The following is a 22,088-nucleotide window of genomic DNA, read 5'->3' as shown; positions in this document are numbered from 1 at the left end:
TTCTCATGGTGTGAACAGCCAGGCTCCTGCTCTCCTGGTGTGAACAGCCAGGCTCCTGCTCTCATGGTGTGAACAGCCAGGCTCCTGCTCTCCTGGTGTGAACAGCCAGGCTCCTGCTCTTCTGGTGTGAACAGCCAGGCTCCTGCTCTCATGGTGTGAACAGCCAGGCTCCTGCTCTCCTGGTGTGAACAGCCAGGCTCCTGCTCTTCTGGTGTGAACAGCCAGGCTCCTGCTCTCCTGGTGTGAACAGCCAGGCTCCTGCTCTTCTGGTGTGAACAGCCAGGCTCCTGCTCTCATGGTGTGAACAGTCAGGCTCCTGCTCTTCTGGTGTGAACAGCCAGGCTCCTGCTGGCCCTAGGAACAATGATGTCATTTTGACAAAGTTAAACCTGAAATCCAAACTTGGGGAAACCGTAAATATCCATGCAGTGTTGCTATTTCCAATCATTAATACTGACATTTCTACTTTCACCTACGGCTCTACTAAATTAGATGTATGTTGTTTTGCGCTGTTGCCTTCCTTTATTGAAGGACCGATGGTCTACTCCAGATTTGTAATGATGATCTGAATGATATTAAATAAGTCGGCTTTAAATATCACAATAAAATGGTTTATGATTCTATGAACTTACAAATGAAATACTTGTTTTGTTTTCCATTTTTCTTTTTTTTTAACACCAGTGATGTTTCTTTACCATAGACTAGTCGGGTTGGGTCGCATTGCCCATAATTAATTTGATTAGTATTTGTTTTAATGGAGACTTTTAGTTAAGGTTTAGTAAGTTTAGATGTTTCCTTACAAAGAGTATCATGGTATTTACAAAAATAATTCTTGTGTTTCTAGCTCAGACTCAACAGTGCACAATTAAGAAACACCAATGAATACCAGAATGGTAACAATAGTAGTAGTAGTAGTAACATAAAATAAAATATAAAATGAGGTGAGATAAAATAGTCAATTATTTACAGAAATGTCTTAGTGTATGTGCATGATAAGGTGCAGTGCAAGGGGTGTGTGTGTTGATTGAAAATTGTATTAACAGATTGCAGAATGGGTACAATACAGTACAGCTCAATACACACAATTGTTAAGGGGATGCAGACCAGAGAAAGACTTTCGTCTTGTTTACATCAGGGTCCCCCATTTTCAATTCATCATAACATATATGACATACAGGTAGACAGATAGACAGTACTGCTACATTTATGACATACCAGATTTACAAATACAGTACTGTTTTTTATACAAAAATAGTCTAAAAAAAGAGTATACATTTGACGAAGAAACCAATAGTATTAAGTAGTAGTAGTAGTACGATAAATAAAATAAAAGTAAGATACAAATAAAATTGTTAATTTCTAGAGAAAGTGGTCGCTCGATGGGTGGAGCGCTTCACTAACACCGCCACCAGGTGGCAGTAATAAAGTGTGATTTTGATCAACGCCATCAGAAGAAAAAGACACTTCCGTTTCCCCTCGGCGCAGGGCACTGTGGGACGGAGGAGTTAGTTCGCCCTCTGAGAGACACCATCACGGCGAGGCGGCGCACCAGACCCAACTACAGTTCAGTGTGAGAGGAGGTACAGTCATCTGCGTTCTCTCTCTCTCTGTCTGTCTCTCTGCTGTCTGCTTGTTGTTGTCTCTAGTACCGCGTCGCTGCTAAAGAAACAAACACGTGCAGCAGTCGAGAGACTTTACAAACAAAACGCCCACGAATGAATGAATGAATAAATAAACAAATGAATGAAATGATAATTTTCTAAGCGAGCTAAACGTCCCACACGACGAGACTGAATAAACAACAACACGGTGAATGATAAACAACAACACGTTGATTAGTTAGTTTTATTTCGTCGTGCTGCCTCTGGACCAGTCCGCCTTGTGTAACGTTAGTTATGTAACTTTTATTAAACCGCTCCAAAAACTAGCCTCATGTCCAACGAATGTGTATTTAATATTCAACAGTGTGTACCTTGTCATTCAGGTTTAAAAAGTCAATAACAATGGGTGGAAACGGGACGTGTTTGATAAACTGAACTGTTTTGAACCTAAACACGTTATTATTATTATTATTATTATTATTATTACACTCTGCAAGAACACACTTGTACCATCATGATGACGTTTCTATTGGTTAGTATTTATTAAATTATAGTGCAACTGAACGAAACAATGTTCAGGTCTGTCGACATAGTTGTGTAGCTATGTCACAACAATGGCAAGTATAATGAGGGTAACGGTTATAAAAACAATTAAGCGCCATCGACGGGTGTAATGGGGGACCCTGATGATTGTAAACAAGACGAAAGTCTTTCTCTGGTCTGCATCCCCTTAAAAATTGTGTGTATTGAGCTGTACTGTACTGTTACCAACATGCTGACAGGAGACCGGTGTAACCATGAAGTACAGTCTGGACACTGTCCCCCCTGTTACCAACACGCTGACAGGAGACATTAACCATGAAGTACAGTCTGGACACTTGTAATTTCCATGGTTCACATAGTTGACGTTATGTTCATAATGTTCAGTGAGCTTGGTAATGTTTAGTTCTGACCTATAGAGGGCGCTCTAGGTTTTACTCCTCAAGAGCAAGACACTCGGGTGATCTTGTCAAGGCACTACGGAGAAGCAGCGGGAGTATTGTTATTGTGGTAGTTCTAGCCATAACAGCAGGAATGTGTCTGTAAGCTTGAAGACGTTCATAAAGAGTCAAACCAGGAATCAATGTGTCGGAGCCTTCATTCTAAAACTTTACACTGGCGACGAGGAGTAAAAGTTATATTTTTGTATAACCATGGCTGCTGCATTACCATCGTTCCCTACTTTTGATACAAGTGACGATCACAGCTCATCTATCCGTTGGAGAAAGTGGATACAGCGTTTTGAAAATTTCATTGTTGCGTTGGATGTCAAGGATGAAACAAGACAACGTGCGATGCTTCTACATTATGCAGGGGAAGGTGTACAGGACATTTTTGATACACTGTCAGACACGGGTGACGCAAAAGACTATAAAAAAGCTAAAGATAAACTGAGTGAGTATTTTTCCCCTAAACTCAACGTCACATACGAGACTTACAAATTCAGACAAGCTATACAATTGGCTGGAGAAAGTCTCGACTCTTATCACACTAGGCTGCGACAGCTAGCAGCAACCTGTGAGTTTTCTGATATTGGAAGAGAGATCAAGACGATGATTATCCAGACGTGCACATGTAATAAGCTGCGACGTCAAGCACTACAGAAACCGGAGATGACGCTGACTGAGCTACTATCACTGGGTAGAACCATGGCACTTGCCGAGACTCAAGCATCAGGAATGGAGCAAACACGACACAGTTCGGCTCAAGGAAACATGAGGGAAGATGTTTTGGCTATGAATATGGGGAGGGGAGCTACAAATAAAAGTTTGGCACTTTTCCCCATCGTGAGGAAACACCGTGCCCAGCGAGGGGGAGAACGTGTAACACCTGCGGTAAACAAGGACATTTCTCAAAGTGCTGTTGTTCCAAACGACCACAAGGGGGCACCAGAGCACCATGGGAAAAGAGAGACCGACATGAAGTGCATTATATGCACACCAGTGACAGGGAAATCACACCAAACTCAACACATGCAGACAGAGAATCGTCTGAGGAGTATCTGTACACACTTTCTCAAACTAGATCAGACCTCCCACATGCAAACATAAAGGTTGGTGACTGCAAAATAAATGTGATGCTGGATACAGGGGCAACTGTAAATATCATTGATGAGGCAACTTACCAGAGACTGACATATAAGCCCCCACTCACCAAATGCACTGTTCCCATATTTCCCTATGGCTCTCGTAAGCCACTACCTGCCCTGGGAAAATTCACCTCGCTGGTGGAGTCCAAATCACAGTTCACAACTACAACATTCCATGTGTTACAAGGAAATAATGGCAGTTTACTCGGATATGACACTGCCAGTCAACTTGGGCTAATCAAGATTGCTAATGCCCTTCATACATCCCCAGAGCAGCAGGAACAGCTCACATCTCCACGACAACCGGTCGACAGACAGCCCACATCAGCTTGCAAACAGACAGAAGCGAATACAGTGGATGATATCCTCACTGAGTACGACGGTCTATTCCATGGATTGGGCAAGTTGGATGGGGTTCAAGTCAAGTTACACATAAATAAAGACGTTTCTACTGTCACACAACCTCATAGAAGAGTGCCGTTTCATGTGAGGAAGCGGGTGGAAGCTGAACTACAACGCCTGGAGGATCTCGATGTAATTGAAAAGGTTGATGGCCCCACTCCATGGGTTTCTCCGATAGTTGTTGTTCCAAAGCCAAAAGACCCGGAAGGTGTGCGTTTATGTGTGGACATGAGGGTACCAAATTGTGCCATCGAAAGAGAAAGACATCTCACACCCACAGTAGATGATGTGATACAGGCACTCAATGGAGCCAAGTTCTTCTCAAAGCTGGATTTAAACAGTGGATATCATCAGCTAGAACTGGATCCATCCTCACGATACATCACAACATTCTCCACTCATGTAGGGCTACGACGTTACAAGAGACTGAGCTTTGGGGTCTCGTCGGCTGCAGAGGTGTTCCAAAATGCCATTCAACAGGCCCTGGATGGCATTCCAGGAGTCATCAACCTCAGTGATGACATTCTGGTTTTTGGGGAAACCAGGGCTGCCCATGATCAAGCTCTCAGGGCAACCTTTCAGCGACTGAAAGAAAAAAACCTGACTCTCAACAAGGCCAAGTGCTCATACGCACAGACCACTCTTGACTTCTTCGGATATACATTCTCAGATGGAGGTTTCTCTCCAGATCCTAAGAAGGTTCAGGCGATTCATGATGCTGCTGCCCCGACCAATGCAAGTGAGATACGCAGTCTCCTTGGCATGGCAAACTACAGCGCCCGATTCATAAAGGATTTTGCCACCATAACTCAACCCTTGCGAGACCTGACAAGGAAATCTGCTCATTGGACGTGGACCGAAGAACACCAGAGGTCTCTTAATGAGATGAAACGCAGCCTTACTAGTGACGCTGTGATGACCTACTTTGACCCACACAAACTAACTGAACTGGTTGTTGATGCAAGCCCAGTAGGTCTTGGGGCTGTATTGGCACAAAGGAACAGTCCAAATGAGCCGGCCAGAGTGATAAGCTATGCAAGTAGAGCACTGTCCCCCATTGAACAAAAGTATTCACAGACAGAACGTGAGGCCCTTGCTATTGTCTGGGGCTGTGAACATTTTCACAAATACCTCTATGGTGCAGCCTTCACACAGTGATCACAAACCATTGGAATGGATTTTCAATAACCCCAAATCCAAACCACCTGCTCGTATAGAGCGTTGGAGCCTGCGTCTGCAACCATACAACTACACAGTCTGTTACAAGGCTGGCAAAGACAACCCGGCGGATTACATGTCGCACCACCCGGCACAGGTATCACACATCTCTCACGCTATGTCAGACGATGAAAGACAAGCTGAAGAATACATAAACTTTGTCACTGAAAATGCTGTACCCAAGGCGATGACACTGGCGGAAATTCAGGATGCAACCACAACTGATCCCACTCTACGTGAAGTAATGCGACTCATTAAAGATGACTCTTGGAGGTTGCTGTCTGACAAACGGGACTCTATTGATGGAGTTGACAGATCTGCTCTTGTGTCGTTCAAGAAAATAAAAGATGAACTGACAGTGACTGCTAATGGTGACACTGTACTGCGTGGCACAAAGATTGTCGTCCCCCACTCTTTACAAGTCAGAGCAATATCACTTGCACATGAAGGCCACCAGGGGGTGGTCAAAACTAAGAAGCTGATCAGGGAGAAAGTCTGGTTCCCTGGAATTGACAAGCAAGTGGAGGCAATGATAGCTGGCTGCATCCCATGTCAGGCTGTTGTGCCCAACCACACACAAGAACCCCTCTGCATGTCTGAACTGCCATCGTCACCATGGGAAAAGGTTAGTGTTGATTTCTGTGGTCCATTCCCCTCTGGGGATTATCTTTTGGTAGTTGTTGATGAATATTCAAGGTACCCAGAGGTTGAGATTCTTCAGTCCACGTCAGCCAGGGCCACTATCCCTAAACTCGACAAGATATTCTCAACACTGGGAATTCCACTGCAGGTCAAAACGGATAATGGCCCCCCCTTTCAGAGCTCGGAATTTGCAGATTTTGCAACATATTTGGGTTTTAAACACAGAAAGATAACTCCATTGTGGCCTCAGGCGAATGGAGAGGCAGAACGGTTCATGCGCACCTTGGAGAAGAATATACGGGCTACACATGTTGAAGGTCGTCCATGGAAACAGACTCTATATGCATTTCTACGCAACTACCGTGCCACGCCACACTGCTCCACTGGGATGGCTCCAGCTGATGTGCTGTTTGGTAGGCCTCTGAGGATCAAGCTACCCACACCTGCTGTCCACTATCAGTCTCCGACTGATGCAAAAATACGACGAGCAGATGCAATGGCGAAGGACAGGATGAAACATAATGCGGAAAGGAGGCGCCATGTGGTTCCTTTGGCTCTGAAGGCTGGTGATAGAGTTCTCTGTCGTCAAAAGAAGGAAGGGAAGCTATGCCCTGCTTACAATCCCCACCCATTAGGGGTGGACGGTATGGTCTAAAATTTATATCACGGTATAATTTGAAGCATGGACGGTAACGGTATATATCACGGTATCAGTGTTTCTGTTAGAATAATTTTGTTTGCCTGATAGGCAGGCTATATAAAGAATGACATCCTCAAGGCATGTAGATTTATAATATTTTAACTTAAAACTAGGCTACTTTTGCGTATAAAGTCATTATATTCCAAATAAAATAAGTCCAGAGTCGAGACTCCTGCTCCCATTGCAAACAGCGGGGCTGGATTTCGCTAGAAGCATATGTAGCTGCAGAGCCGCAGAGCGAATTGAATTGAATAAGAATTGAGACAAAGGTGCCACTCATCCTCAGCTTTAAGAATTGACAATTGTGTCAACAAATTGACACATGTGTCAACAAATTGACACATGTGTCAACAAATTGACACACAAAATGCTTAGAGACGATGGGGGTCAGAACGGCGCAAGGGTGGGGGGGCGCTGTTTGACGGGCCTGTGACCAGACCTGAAAGAGCCACTGGCTCTGCGGCTCTGCAGCTGCATGCTATTCGCAAATCCACTGCTGCACGCCTTCCTCCCGGCTCCCGCTGCTGCCGTCGTTATCATAACACTACACACATATCGTAATGTTTACAGCAAACTGTAGTTGATCACCAGGTATGTTTTATTAACGTAGAATAATTCATATAAGAAAAACTATAGGGAAATATCTTACCTTTCTCCACTGGTTAAAAATGCCAGGAACTGAAATTGAAACGTGCTGTGCGCCGCGGTGATATGTGTTTATTATGAAATGACAATTGCGTGTTGACACGCCCACTGCGCGAAGCCTCCTAAATAACTTTTTCCAGTTTGCACATATCTATTATCTATGACTAATTCTATCTATTTTTAGGGGCAAATGCGATTGAAATAGTCGCGCTGTGGTTACATGACGTCATTGCTATTTTAGAGCTGCTCTACCGGTTAAACGGTATAGTCAAAATCCATACCGTAGAGCAAATTAATACCGTTTATACCGTATACCGTTTATACCGTCCACCCCTACCACCCATACAAGATCATCGCGATCAAAGGCTCCATGGTGACAGCTAAACGTAACAATCATGTCATCACCAGAAACTCATCCCACTTTAAGAATTTACCTAAGGTGGATGATCACCACTCTCAATCAGCTGACATGCAAGGTGTCATAGACTGGACTGAAATAGATCCTCACTACACTGCAGAACGTTTATGCCCTGACAGCCCCAGGCCACAGCCACCTGGTCACAGGTACCCAGTGAGGGAAAGCAGAAGACCCCCATCATACCTCACTGACTTTGAATAATGTGCATAATGTAATAATGTTCCAAAATACATTGTTGAGTTCAACTAATGTGTAGTTATTGTTAAAGAAAAGAAATGTAAGGAAAGGAGGGTTGTAATGTCCATGGTTCACATAGTTGACGTTATGTTCATAATGTTCAGTGAGCTTGGTAATGTTTAGTTCTGACCTATAGAGGGCGCTCTAGGTTTTACTCCTCAAGAGCGAGACACTCGGGTGATCTTGTCAGTGCACTACGGAGAAGCAGCGGGAGTATTGTTATTGTGGTAGTTCTAGCCATAACAGCAGGAATGTGTCTGTAAGCTTGAAGACGTTCATAAAGAGTCAAACCAGGAATCAATGTGTCGGAGCCTTCATTCTAAAACTTTACAACACTGTCCCCCCTGTTACCAACACGCTGACAGGAGACATTAACCATGAAGTACAGTCTGGACACTGTCCCCCCTGTTACCAACACGCTGACAGGAGACATTAACCATGAAGTACAGTCTGGACACTGTCCCCCCTGTTACCAACACGCTGACAGGAGACATTAACCATGAAGTACAGTCTGGACACTGTCCCCCCTGTTACAAACACGCTGACAGGAGACATTAACCATGAAGTACAGTCTGGACACTGTCCCCCCTGTTACCAACACGCTGACAGGAGACATTAACCATGAAGTACAGTCTGGACACTGTCCCCCCTGTTACCAACACGCTGACAGGAGACATTAACCAGAAGTACAGTCTGGACACTGTCCCCCCTGTTACCAACACGCTGACAGGAGACATTAACCATGAAGTACAGTCTGGACACTGTCCCCCCTGTTACCAACACGCTGACAGGAGACATTAACCATGAAGTACAGTCTGGACACTGTCCCCCCTGTTACCAACACGCTGACGGGAGACATTAACCATGAAGTACAGTCTGGACACTGTCCCCCCTGTTACCAACACGCTGACAGGAGACACTGTAGGGCTGGGCGATATGGCCAAAAACGATGTCGATAATTATCGTTGATATAATGTCTGTCAAGTTTAATTAACTTCTTATGCCCGGCGGCGATGGACGGGCTATTAATAGCATAGATATATATAATAGACTTGTTTTGCTGCTGCGAATGTTGATGTCGTCATCAGTCCGCGCACGTTAGCAGTTAGCCGACAAGCGGAGTATCTCATGACAATATGTACTAAATATTACCCTAAAATACTCTCTTCCGCCCCAATATATTGAAACGACGTCCACTGTATACCCCACACTACTATAAACGTGGCCTCAGAATTCACTCCACACACATACTCGGCACGTAAATATATAAAATAGTGCCGTGCAAGCTAGTTATCCTAGCCAGCCTTGTTTACTACTAGAGTCCTACCTCTCTACCCAGAGGTGCTACCTTCACTGTCACCATCTCCTTCACTGATTGGTTGTTAGTGCGTGCTCATATCCAAGCTTGGAAAATCGATATATCGAAACTTTGCGACCACGTTTCATATTTATTTAGAGGAAATAATTTATCGCGATAGTTATCGTTATCGTTTTATCGCCCAGCCCTAGGAGACAGGTGTAACCATGAAGTACAGTCTGGACACTGTCCCACCTGTTACCAACACGCTGACAGGAGACACAGTGGCCTTGGCAACACATGTCCTTGACTACAAGTGAACTGTTCTGTTGCCCAATGGTCCTGATATATTTGCAAACCTTGGACGTGTCCATATTTGCAGAACTTTAGTGGTTTGAGGCCTGCGTGTCTGTCAGGGAGGAGGGCGAGGGGGACGTATGTGGTAATTGGTTGCCAGGCAGTGTGTGCGTGTGTTAGGGGGGCTGGGCAATTAATCGGAAAAAAATCACGATTTCGATTCATAGACCTATGCAATCTCATTTCTAAGTTATTAGGGCTGTACCGAATGTCATTTTTTAACATTCGAAGCTTCGATTGAAGTATTCGAACGAAGCTTCAAATGTCTATTAATTTTTTTATTTATTAACACTTTAAGTGCCGAAAACGTGTTTAGGCGTCTTTCCTAGCCATGCTAAAGTTGCCGAGGACGCCCTAACTCGTCTTTAATAGGGGTGGGAATCACCAGTTTCATCACGATACGATACGATATCGATTCTTTGGACAACGATACGATATTTGCCGATATCACAAAGTCTGCCATGATACGATACGATTCAATTCAGGTGCCTGCGATCAATATGAGGCGATATTATGTGCCCATTTAACACAATCAGTCACATTTAGATCAACTAAAAAAAGGCTACGGAAATATCAATTGATGTATTTATTTTTGAGCTCTTCCAGACATTTAAATGAAAAACAATCTATTGTTTTTAATACAAATAGACCTCCTGTTCACTTTTGTTTTTATATATTGAACTTTAACACACACACAGACACACACAGACACACACACACACAGTCCCCCACAGCCCCCACCCCTCCTCCTTCCAAGTCCCCTCTCTCCTCTCCTGTTCTCTCTCACGGTTAGCTGCTTAGCTTTTAAGCAGCCAACGCGACGTTCATTTAGATATTTAACGCGACGTTGGCATAAAGGAATGGCGACGATGCAACGCCTGTTATATGCATTTGACCCGTTGCGGGGAAAAAACTGCACAGACTTATATCGGCTCGCAAAATAGACTCTCTGAGTGCTTTACAGCAGACGCAAACACTGCTGTAATGTCTACACGGAGTTTCACAATACTGGGCGCCGGCGGATATGACTCGCGGGGATTTTCAAAATAAGAGTATCGCAATATGAATCGATCTTTTTACGTTGCGTCGATCCTATTTGATTATTGATAATAGATCGATATATCGATCTGGATCGATGTATTGTCCCACCCCTAGTCTTTAATATCAATATTTCAAAAATCTGTGATCGAAATCATATTATTCCTCTGCAGCCCTGAGACACAGTGCTGGCCTCCTCTCAACCCTCTAGCGGTTCAAGAGCGCCATCTGGTGGCCGATCGGCAGAAGCGCCAAACAGGAAGTCATGTGGATGAAGTGCTGATCACCCATATTACTTCCGGCCACTCTCTATAGCTCCCGCGACTCCATCTTGAAACACTCGATAATAGATCGCTCGCCCTAACTCAATAAACAACGTTATTTGGACGTATATACTATTATACAACCTGGAAATGGACCGGGTATTTCGACATCCCATAATGGAAAACTGTCTACCCCACGCTGATCGCCCAACGGCCCGCGGAGACTGGGGTGAGTTTTAGCGTGTAGTATTACCGTGTTCGACACTAACTGCTATGATGAACATTTGACCCACATTATATGAATGGTATAACATTGCCCACGGAATTATAAACGATCCCCCGCCCATCCGGTCATCATCAGATGATACGTAGAAACTTCTAGAAGCACGTCCATTTGAAATTTTTCATCTGGCACCGATCGCTACCAAACTGTATTTGATCATCAATATAATGCATTTGGGGCTATAAATCACGTTCTGGAGAAAGCTGCAGAAAGAGATGAAAACATACTTATACTTTAGATCATATTTTAGTATGAATATGTGAATGAAAAAGTTTAATGTTCATACACCCTGAACAATACATATAGGACATTGAATGGGCCCTAATAATGGCAATCTAGCAATAGAATTTAAAAAGTTATAGCCCTGCAAAGAAGGGGAACTTCTCCATAGACAAATAGAGCTGGCAAGGGATGGTAAATTATGAATTTAACCCCGGCGATCAAAGTGTTGACAAAATTTATTTTTATTTTATTTTTTAAACTAGACTTCACTCAGGTGTATTATTGATGCTCTCATTGATACTATGTTTGTTTCTGAAGTGTGTGTGTGTGTGTGAGATATAGAGAGAGAAGGGGGTGAGAGAGATGAGGAAGGGGCAAGAGAGAAAGAGAGCTGGGAGAGTGTGTGTGTGAGGGAGAGAGGGGTGTGTGATTAATCAGCCCTTGTGTGTGTGAATGTAACAAGTTCCTAACGTTTTCTTTCCCCTATTATTTCATGCACACTTTATTCATTGTTTTAAATTATTATTTTCTTAAGTTATTTTGTGCATCACTCTGTTTTAAATTTGATGCAAATTTGCAATGCATGAGGGTCATCCTTTTGTGTTAAATGGCTGCATAAAGCAAGCATTTGTTGACTCGCATGTTGATAAGAGTATTAAAACTTGGAACTTGAAAAAGATCTGTTTAAGGTAAAAAAAAAAGAAATGCGATTAATTTGCGATTAATCGCGAGTTAACTATGGACAATCATGCGATTATTATAGAGTTAAATATTTTAATCGTTTGACAGCACTAGTTTAAACAGATTGAATAGACACAAAAAAATATATATTTTTTTATTATTAAAAATTCGAATTTAGATTTTAGGGATGCCCCGATCGATCGGCCACCGATCGTTATCGGCCGATATTCAGTATAAATATGCGATCGGTGAATTCCGATAATGAGTCATATTCGCAGATCGCGGAAACTGATCAAGTGGAGATCTCACTCGCTGTCTGTCTCAGACGCACAGGACCTGCAAACTGCCGCTGCTCCCTTGCCCCGCCCGCACCTGTGTAGAGTTTGTAAACACAGAGGAGGCGGCTCCTCTGCTCGAGTCTATAGTGCATTCGACCTGAGCTAACGTTAGCTACCTAGCTATCGTTACTGTTTAAACAAAATTACCCAGTCAACTATTCACTTTTAGTAGGCATTGTCTAACGGTATTTAGCCGGCTAGCTACTGATAGCTCCGGATATCAACAAATGCCCCAGCAAGTCTAGTAGTCCATGTTGATATATCTCCGTTAGCTTGCGTTAGCTGACGTTAGTTCACAGTTCAAAACGAAATGTCCGATTGAACTAAATAGTTGTCTTAACGTCATCTAGCCGGCTAGCAGTAGCTACAGATAGCTCCTGATATCAATGTCTTATAACATTGATTGAATGCGTATTCGAGCTGAGGGCTTGCTGAATGTGACAGTAGTAACGTTATACCAATAGGGTCCAGCTGCAGCGCCGGAGAATCCTTTTTGGAGCTGGAGGCTACTAGAGTACACAGACAGTGGCGCTGTTTGCAGATAGCGAGCATTTTGACTTGTTGCGTGGTGGCGATGTCTCGCAGATAATACAAGTACAAGTCTAATTATATAATGTATATATTTTATAAAAAAATAATTATATAAAATAATTTTTAATTTCTTTTTAATCAAAAACGATCGGTATCGGCCGATATGGCCCACGACGATTGGTGATCGGTATCGGTGGCAAAAAACGTGATCGGGGCATCCCTATTAGATTTTGAATGTAAACATTATGATCAAAGCTTCAAAGCATTCGGTACAGCCCTGTAAGATAATTTTCTTTATAAAAAAAAATAAAAAGTACTTTATTTTATTGAAAAAATAAGAATCGTGAGAGAATCGTTATCTCAAAAATCGTGAGTTCACATTTTAGCAAGAATCGCCCGTGTGTGTATATATAATGGGTGGCCAGGCAGCCTGATTTCTTTTACCAACGGATTTCCAGTTCCGCGTTCGCGTTCTGCGCTCTGATTGGCCACTGACATTTCTGGTCGCGCCAATCGTGCGACGCCTGTTTCTTTCACCGGTTAAGCTTAGGCACTCTTTCGAAGTTGGTTAAGGTTAGAGTTTGTCTTAGAGCATGGCGATAGAACACCAGCCCTGATTCCAAACTCTAACCTTAACCAACTTCGAAAGAGTCGCCTAAGCTTAACCAGTGATAAACTAGGCGTTAGGTAGTTTGCTGCTGTTCGAGGCGGAAATGGGCGTGTCACACGATTGGGCGCACATGTCACATGACCAGAAACGTCAGTGGCCAATCAGTGCGTGCGCGCGCGCGTGAGTGTGTGGTATATTCCTGATAATAATGGAAGCCTTGGAATGCCTGGATGAAGCCAGTGTGTTGCAGGAAACCAAAATCATTTGCTAACTAGATTAGCAAACTATGTTTGAGTAACACTAGCAGACACGGGGAGGAACTGAGACGTGGAACTCTCTGGCTACTTCCACCACCAGCTCTGGGACAGAAGCAGAATGGAGTGAGACATAAAATGTCTTATACCAGTAAAAGTAGAGGAGGCTTATTTGATTGAGCAACAGATCTTAGAAACATATTGGCATTTTAAACTCTGAATGTCATTCAGTGGATATTTGTTTTAAAGGATTTTTGTTTTGGGTATTATTGATTATGAAGATTACTGATGATGTATTTCACCTTTTGTCACGATTTACAAAATAATTGTGTAAGCTAGGCTAACGATTTGGCCAGATTTGACATCAAATTGAGAAAATAACTTTGTTTACAATATTGAAATTGACCTTCCTGATATTTAAGCAGTTGATTGCTATTGCACAAGTCAGTTTCTCTGATGACGCGAATGACGTGCGTTGAGATTTCAGTGAGGCCATCACCTCCTATTAATTTTTGTGGCTGATATCCCTCTTCCTATAAATACATCTTCCTATAAATGACCCTTTTTGACGTTAGCTTGGCTGCTAACGTCTGCATCTAGTCTTTAAAACGTCAGTCATACCCTAAGTCAGTTATACCCTGCTGACTAAACCTCAGCTATACCCCGCTGACTAAACCTCAGTTATACCCTGCTGACTCAGGGTGTATGTAATTATATTATTTAGAATATGGTTGGAAATTGCATATTGATGAGGTGAATAAACCATGTGTCTTCATGCCTGTGTCTCTCTCTGTCTCCAGATGTTAGGTGGTGGTCCATGTGTCTTCATGCCTGTGTCTCTCTCTCTCTCTGTCTCCAGATGTTAGGTGGAGGTCCATGGGTGTGAGCCGGTTAGATGTGCTCTACCGACGGCTGCTCCTCACCAAGCTCTTCATCCAGGGTTGGGGGAAGCCGGAAGACCTCAAGAGGTGCAGAGACATGGATGGATGGATGGATGGATGGATACAGACAGACAGACAGACAGACAGACACAGACACAGACAGATATAAAGATAGATGGATAGATGGATACAGATATTAGGGGTGGGAATCGCCAGAGACCTCACGATACGATAGTATTGCAAAAAATATATATAGATTTTTTTATTTTTTATCAACCTTTTTTCAACTGCAAAGTAAAACTTTGTCAACATGTTTTATCTAATAAAATAAAGTTCGTCTGTTTATCTCACTTCAATCATTTTTATTGCAGAACATGGTATTTTCTCAAGCAGACAGATGTCAATACTGTAATCTGTGTTGCATGTACCTGACAAACTGAACTGTTTGTATTACAGTCATATTCCAACTTAACTGAATGCACGTGTGTGTGTGGACTACTGTACTATTACAGGTATTGAAATTAACAATGCAACTTCCTTATACAAAAGAAACTAATATTTATTTTTATTTTTTATGAATAATTAAATATCGATACTTGGTGTCCCTGTATCGATACAGTATCGCCACGCAAAGTATCGCGATACTACTACGTATAGATTCCCCCCCCCCACCCCTAACAGATATACAGATATACAGATAGATAGATGGATAGATAGATAGATAGATAGATACAGATATAGGTCAATGTCAACTTTATTTCTATAGCACATTTAAAATCAACTGAAGTTGTACCAAAGTGCTTTACAATATAAAAACAGAAATACTAAAAGAAATACAAAATACACTACACACAAAGTCATAAAAACTACACTACATTAAAAACAATCACGACACGACCAGGGATGTGTGGCTTAGAACACCAACAGATAGATACTGTAGATACAGACAGATGGATACTGATAGATAGATAGATAGATAGATAGATAGATAGATAGATAGATAGATAGATAGATACAGACGGATAGATACTGACAGGTAGATACATACAGATAGATAGATACAGACAGAGACATACAGATAGATATACAGATAGGTAGAGACAGACCATTCCATGTCCCTAAAATCAGCACCCAGCCCTCTCCTGTCCCCTCCTTTCATCTCCACTCCTCTCCTCTCCCATCATCTCCTCTCCTCCCATCTCCCCTCCTCATCTCCCATCTCCTCTCCTCTCCCATCATCTCCCCTCCTCTCCTCATGTCCTGTCATCTCCTCTCCTCTCCCATCATCTCCCCTCCTCTCCTCTCCTGTCCTGTCATCTCCTCTCCTGTCCTGTCATCTCCTCTCCTCTCCTGTCATCTCCCCTCCTCTCCTCTCCTGTCCTGTCATCTCCTCTCCCATCCTCTCCTCTCCCATCATCTCCTCTCCTCTCCTCTCCTCTCCTCTCTCCTCTCCTCTCCTCTCCTCTCATCTCATCTCATCTCATCTCCTCTCCCCTCCCCTCTCCTCTCCTCTCCCCTCCTCTCCCTTTAGGATGGATTTTCTGTGTGACTTGCTCACCTGCTGTTCTCATGCTCTTCTCCCTCCAGAATCTTTGAGTTCAGGAAGAGTATCGCTGACAGAGACAGATGTCAGAACCTGGTGCCAAAAGATTACCCTGTATACATAGATAAGGTATCTCTCTCTCTCTCTGTCTCTGTCTCTGTCTCTGTCTCTCTCTCTGCCCAGCCTTGTTGATCACTAATGTTAGATTATATAGATGCTAATAAATAATAGTATATATATCAGAAACAAACAAATATTAGTGTATTGCACAGCGTTGTTCCTCACTCATTTTTTTGTTGAACTTTCTTTTTATTTTGTGTCATAGTGAACATCACGTTGCATTGATCATACAGTATATACCGTACTTGATTCACATAGTCAATGACATTTGTTACTCAGGCGCTTCCATCTTATTCAATTTGTTTTCAAAGTATTCAGCATAAACAAAATAAGCAGTATAAACCGAGTATGCCTCATAAACAACCCAGGGGAGGAAAGATGACATAGGAAAATAAACGAAAAAAATAAATAGAAAAATACATTTAACCGGGTTCGACTCCGGCTGTCGGCGTTGCCTCTGGCTTGGGCCGGCTGTCATACTAACTCAATTGGCAGAGTTAGCGGGTGGAAGTCAATGGGTGGTAATCTGGACGTTGTGGACAGCGACTCCGGTCGGTTGGGGGACGCCTGCACAGCAGAGTTAGGAAATGGCGGGGGTAGTGTGAGCCTCCCACACGTTACAACTCGCCAAATGAGAGTCCGCGCTGGCAGGTGAAGAGATGTGACAGGCTGCCTCCACATGTATCGGAGGGGACATGTGATGCAAGGCTTCTATCCTCCCTACAACCGGCCAGTGGGGAGCATATGCGAGCAACGTTCAAGACAGGGGAGGGGAGAATTGGCATGACTAAATTGGGATGGGAGAAAAATTTTAAAAGAAAAGAGGAGAAAAAGTGGATACATTTAAAAATAAAATAAAAAAGGGAGGGAGGTCAGACTCATGTTAGTGTGTATCCAGGTACAAGGGTACAAGTGACTATCTCTGCATAAATATATCTTTTTTCAGTTGCAGTTGTGCAGTCATTTCTTCCTCACTCACTCATGATTGGTTATATTGATAATGTTGCTTGGTGTTGGTTGTTCTACAGACTGAGGACCAGTCCGACTGTCAAATCCACGATGGCTTCTTCATCTCTCCTCTGGAACACCTTGTCCCTGGAATACTGCCTCCAGAGGCCGTTAAAGCAAGGTAATATAGTATAGTACTGCACCTCGACTCTGGAACTCCCTCCCTCAGACCATCAGAGACTCCCCCACACTCTCCACCTTCAAATCCCGCCTCAAAACCCACCTGTTCGCCTTAGCCTTCAACCCTAACCCCCCCTCCAACCTGTTGTGATCTTTGTTACTGTGGCCTCATGTTTCTGTGTATCATGCTGTTTCCCTGTTTCCCCCGTGGTCTTATGTTCCTTTTGTTTCTCTGTTTTCTCTGTTTCCCCACCTAATGTCAGCGACTTCAGGTTCCTGAGAAGCGCTTTATAAATACAATGAATTATCATTATTATTAGTACTACTATTACTATTATTATAACTAACAACTAGTTTAGCTTTGCTAGTAGTAGTAGTTGTAGCTGTTGCAGTAATAGTAGTATTCATAGACTGATTTTGTGTGTGTGTTCTGTAGGTTCCAGTTCATAGTGCCTAAGAAATGGAAAAAGAACAGCCCAGTATGTATCCACCTGGCGGGTACTGGAGACCACGTAAGACATGACCTTTATTAACTGGCTAAAACATATAAGACCAAACCTTCATCAAATGACTGAAACATAGGAGACTGAGCCTTTGTCAAGTGGTTCTTGTACTAAGTTCAGTCATCCAGCCTCTCTGAGGGGGACGACATCAGACTAGTGACTGGCTAGACTACATGTACAGCTAGGTTTACATTTCATTTAGTTTTACATTTGTTTTTTTTGTACATTAATTCTCACTCTGCTTGCCACAGTGATACCGGTGTTATCTGCGTTCCGGCATCATCGAATACACTTTTTTTTTTATATTTTTTTTTTATATAGAAATAATATGTTTGAATATGTTAGAAACGATTAAATGGACCTATAGTCCATTCATGCTGAGTGAATCAGTTCCCCCAGCCACATTTGTGTATTCGACATTTTTGGGGGAATTAATCCTTTCTCTGCCACATTTATATCCATCAATGTTTGATCACTGCCAGCTCTATTTGTCTATGGAGATGTTCACCTTCTTTGCAGGGCTATAACTTTTTAAATTGTATTACTAAATTGACATTACTATGGCCCATTCAACATCGATTAGCTATTGTTCAGGGTGTAGGAACGCTTTACTTTTTCATTCACACATTCATATAGAAATACTGTCTAGACTTAGAGTATAAATATGTTTTTATCGTTTTCTGCAGTAATTCCTAGAACGTGAGATATAGCCATTTATGCATATATTAGATCATCAAATGCCGTTTGATAGCGATTGACGTCAGATTAAAATGTTAAATTGTACAAGGTCCTAAACGTCATGACTCATCATCTGCTGGTGACCGGAGGGGGGGGGGGGGGGGGGAGTCGTTTATAATGCAATGACCGACGTTAAATGAATCATGTAGTATGGGTGATATATTGATCATAGCAGTTTGTATGGATAATAATAATCAAGAAAGCTGAAACTCACTCGTAGCGATGGGGGATGATACTGGAGCAGAAAGTTCGCTGTTATGGGATGTTGATCTAGATGAACCATTTCCGGGTTGTATAATAATATATATGTCCAAATAACGTTGTTTATTGAGTTATGGCAACCGATCGATTATCCAGTGTGTCAAGATGGAGTCCCGGGAGCGATTGCGAGTGGCGGGTGGAATAGGGGGGACACCAAGCACTTCCGGTTTGACGATCCACACTTCCGGTTTGACGATCGGCCACCAGGTGGCGATATTGAACCGTTGGAGAGTTGAGTGGAGTTCCCCAGCACCCGTCAATGATCCGTCGGTGAAATATGATTGCCATGACAGAAATTTGAAATATTGATCTCAAAGACGCCGTAAGACGCCATCGGCAGATTACGCATGGCTAGGAATGACGTCTTAACACGTCTTCGGCGAAGAAAGGGTTAACTGATAGAAAATTAATCGAATCGTGGTCAAATGAAGAGATTTCATGATGCATTGAATCGTTGCCTGAAGAATCGCAATCGAATCGTTGTGAGGTCGAATCGTTACACCCCTAATACTTAGTCAGACAGCATTATAAACTGGAAGATGGCGGCGTAGAGGAAGGACATAGTGGAACGGGCTCCTACACAAAAATCCTGAAAAACCTGATGTATCGAACATACTCCGCCTAAACTTCAGTTTATGTCAACCCACGCTTATTAAGCACATAACCAACAAAGAAATGCCACCCAAAAGGACCGAACCGAGCAGGAAGACGGTGACATCGCCCGGCGTTAGCAATAGTGCTAGCGTGAGACCGCAAGGAGCTAACGCACCGGCTAACAGGGAAGCTAATGCAGCTAACGTCGAAGCTAACGATGAAACACCGCCGATATGGTTTACTGGGGAACTGGAGAAAGTATTCGACAGAATTCAAGCCATGATGGAACTTAAGATGAACTCTCTAAGCATCTCGGTGGAAAGACTTATCAGTGACAACCAGGCACTGGGGCAACGTGTTAAGGAAATGGAGGGAGTGCAAGCTAGCTTCGGTGATAGCCTCGACTACCTACAACAAGACCTCAGCGATCATAGGAAAGACACAGAGGAGGAGATCTGCGGTCTGAGGGAAAAGCTGGACGAATTGGAAAACAGAGGGAGAAGAAAGAATCTGCGACTGGTGGGATTCCCAGAAGGTGTGGAGGGGAAAAGCTCTATCGATTTCCTACAGGAATGGCTCCCCAAAATACTGGAGCTGGACACCGGGCAAACCATTGAGATAGAGCGGGCTCACCGTACGCTCCAACGCCGTCCCGAAGAAGGCAGCCTCCCCCGAGCCATAGTGATCCAGCTACTCCGTTTCACCGATGTGACGAGAATCCTGGACGCGGCGTGGAAAAAGAAATCACTGGCATACGGTAATTCTACTATCAAGATCTTCAAGGATATGTCCACGGCCCTCTACAAGAAGAGAAAAGCCTTCATGCCGTTGAAGAAGAAGCTACACGAGAACAACGTATCCTTCAAGCTGCTCCATCCCACTAACTTGAGCGTGGAGCTACCGGAGGGCAGACGTACTTTTACTTCTCCGGGGTCGGCAGAGACGTATCTGAGTAAGCACCACCCGGCTATGCTAAAGTGATCCAGCGGTCGCCACTCGACCATAAAGGAGCGGTAAATAAAGACACATACCAGGCAATAAGCCTCATACTCTAATTACTTTTTGAAATGTTAACCGCCGGGTAATACATGTCGTTATTGGCGACACTGGACTTGAGATGTTGTTAAGCCTCACGGGACCTTTTGTTGTGAGTTCATATTACTAAGTTTAATTTCAAGACGGTTATGTGCTAATGGGTATATGTAGGTGTACATGTTTATTCATACATGTGTGCACATTACATTTATGCATTTTAAGCGTTGATATTACCCCTGAAAAAAAAAAAAGATATTAAAAAAAAAAAAAAGGTGTGTATATATATATACATGTTTTGAAATGCTTAAAGGAGATGTTCGTACCCACACCTTTAATTACTTAACCTAAACCTGGTAGGGAGCCCGGCTCCGCTTGGTAGGAGAGGGTATGGTACTACGCAAGATTACGGGAGGATTTATAGGCCAGGGGGAATTATTTTTTTTATGGGAAGGGGGGGGGGGGGGGGGGGGGGCATTAAGGGGAAAAGGGAGGGGTTCAGACAGGACTGTTTTTGTGAATTGGTTTATAATGTTTACACATCTAGGTATTGTATACCATGTTTTCAGGTATCCCAGTGTCCTACTAACCAGCTATACCAACCACATGGGTGAATGACATACTCGTTTCTGAGTTGGAATATTAATGGTCTTAACCGGCAAGTTAAACGCCGTAAAGTGCTTAGCTTCATCAGAAGACATCAAATAGACGTGGCCTTCCTGCAAGAGTCTCACTTGGATGACGCAGAGCACAGTAAACTGGGGAAACAATGGCAAGGGCAAATATTTTTCTCCTCATTCACATCGTCAGCAAGGGGGGTGGCTATTCTGGTAAGAAGAGGGATCCCCTTCCAACCGAACCTAGTTGAAAAGGATAAAGGGGGAAGATATATTTTAGTCAGGGGATATATGGGAGACCAACTGGTCACTATGCTGAATGTATATGGTCCGAACCACGATGACCCTAACTTCTATGTGAACCTTTTTCTTAAAGTGACATGCGCCCCTTCAGAACTTATAATTGGTGGTGACTTTAACCTGGTATTAGACCCTGCTATGGACAGATCCTCCCCTACCCCTAAACCTTTGACCTCAGCGGCCAAGGCTCTTAAAAAAGAACTTATGGATCTTAATTTGTTGGATACATGGCGGGAGGGGCATGCATCTCAAAGGGAATACAGCTTCTACTCACACATGCACAACAGCTACTCTAGGATTGATACGTTCTTTATACATACAGCAAAACTCCATCTTGTTTCGTCCTGCGAATACTTAGCCATGACACACTCAGACCACGCCCCCCTTTTGACTAAAATAGCCTTAAGCGACTCTCACACAAACTCCAAACGCTGGAGGTTTCCTAATTTTCTAAATAACGATGAGGATTTTGTCAAATTAATTAACAAACAGTTGGACTGGTATTT

The 22,088-nt window shown here is 43.2% G+C and overlaps 1 protein-coding gene across 1 annotated transcript in view; it reads left to right on the top strand.

Moving 5' to 3' along the window:
• The first annotated feature begins 1,480 nt into the window (after positions 1-1,480).
• The window catches only part of abhd18 (abhydrolase domain containing 18), a 47,440-nt gene continuing 26,832 nt past the window's right edge, over positions 1,481-22,088 (top strand). The window contains exons 1-5 of the mRNA XM_084331659.1: positions 1,481-1,580; positions 14,725-14,833; positions 16,334-16,418; positions 17,438-17,538; positions 17,974-18,049. Coding sequence (XP_084187785.1) covers positions 14,742-14,833; positions 16,334-16,418; positions 17,438-17,538; positions 17,974-18,049 — 354 coding nt within the window. The 5' untranslated portion in view covers positions 1,481-1,580; positions 14,725-14,741. The remainder of the gene's footprint in view (positions 1,581-14,724; positions 14,834-16,333; positions 16,419-17,437; positions 17,539-17,973; positions 18,050-22,088) is intronic.

The sequence above is a fragment of the Notolepis coatsorum genome (assembly GCF_963971535.1).
Source record: "Notolepis coatsorum genome assembly, chromosome: 16".
Classification (NCBI taxonomy): Eukaryota; Metazoa; Chordata; class Actinopteri; order Aulopiformes; family Paralepididae; genus Notolepis; species Notolepis coatsorum.
The sequence above is the reverse complement of the archived record's forward strand: the minus strand, read 5'-3'. Positions and strand labels throughout refer to the sequence as shown.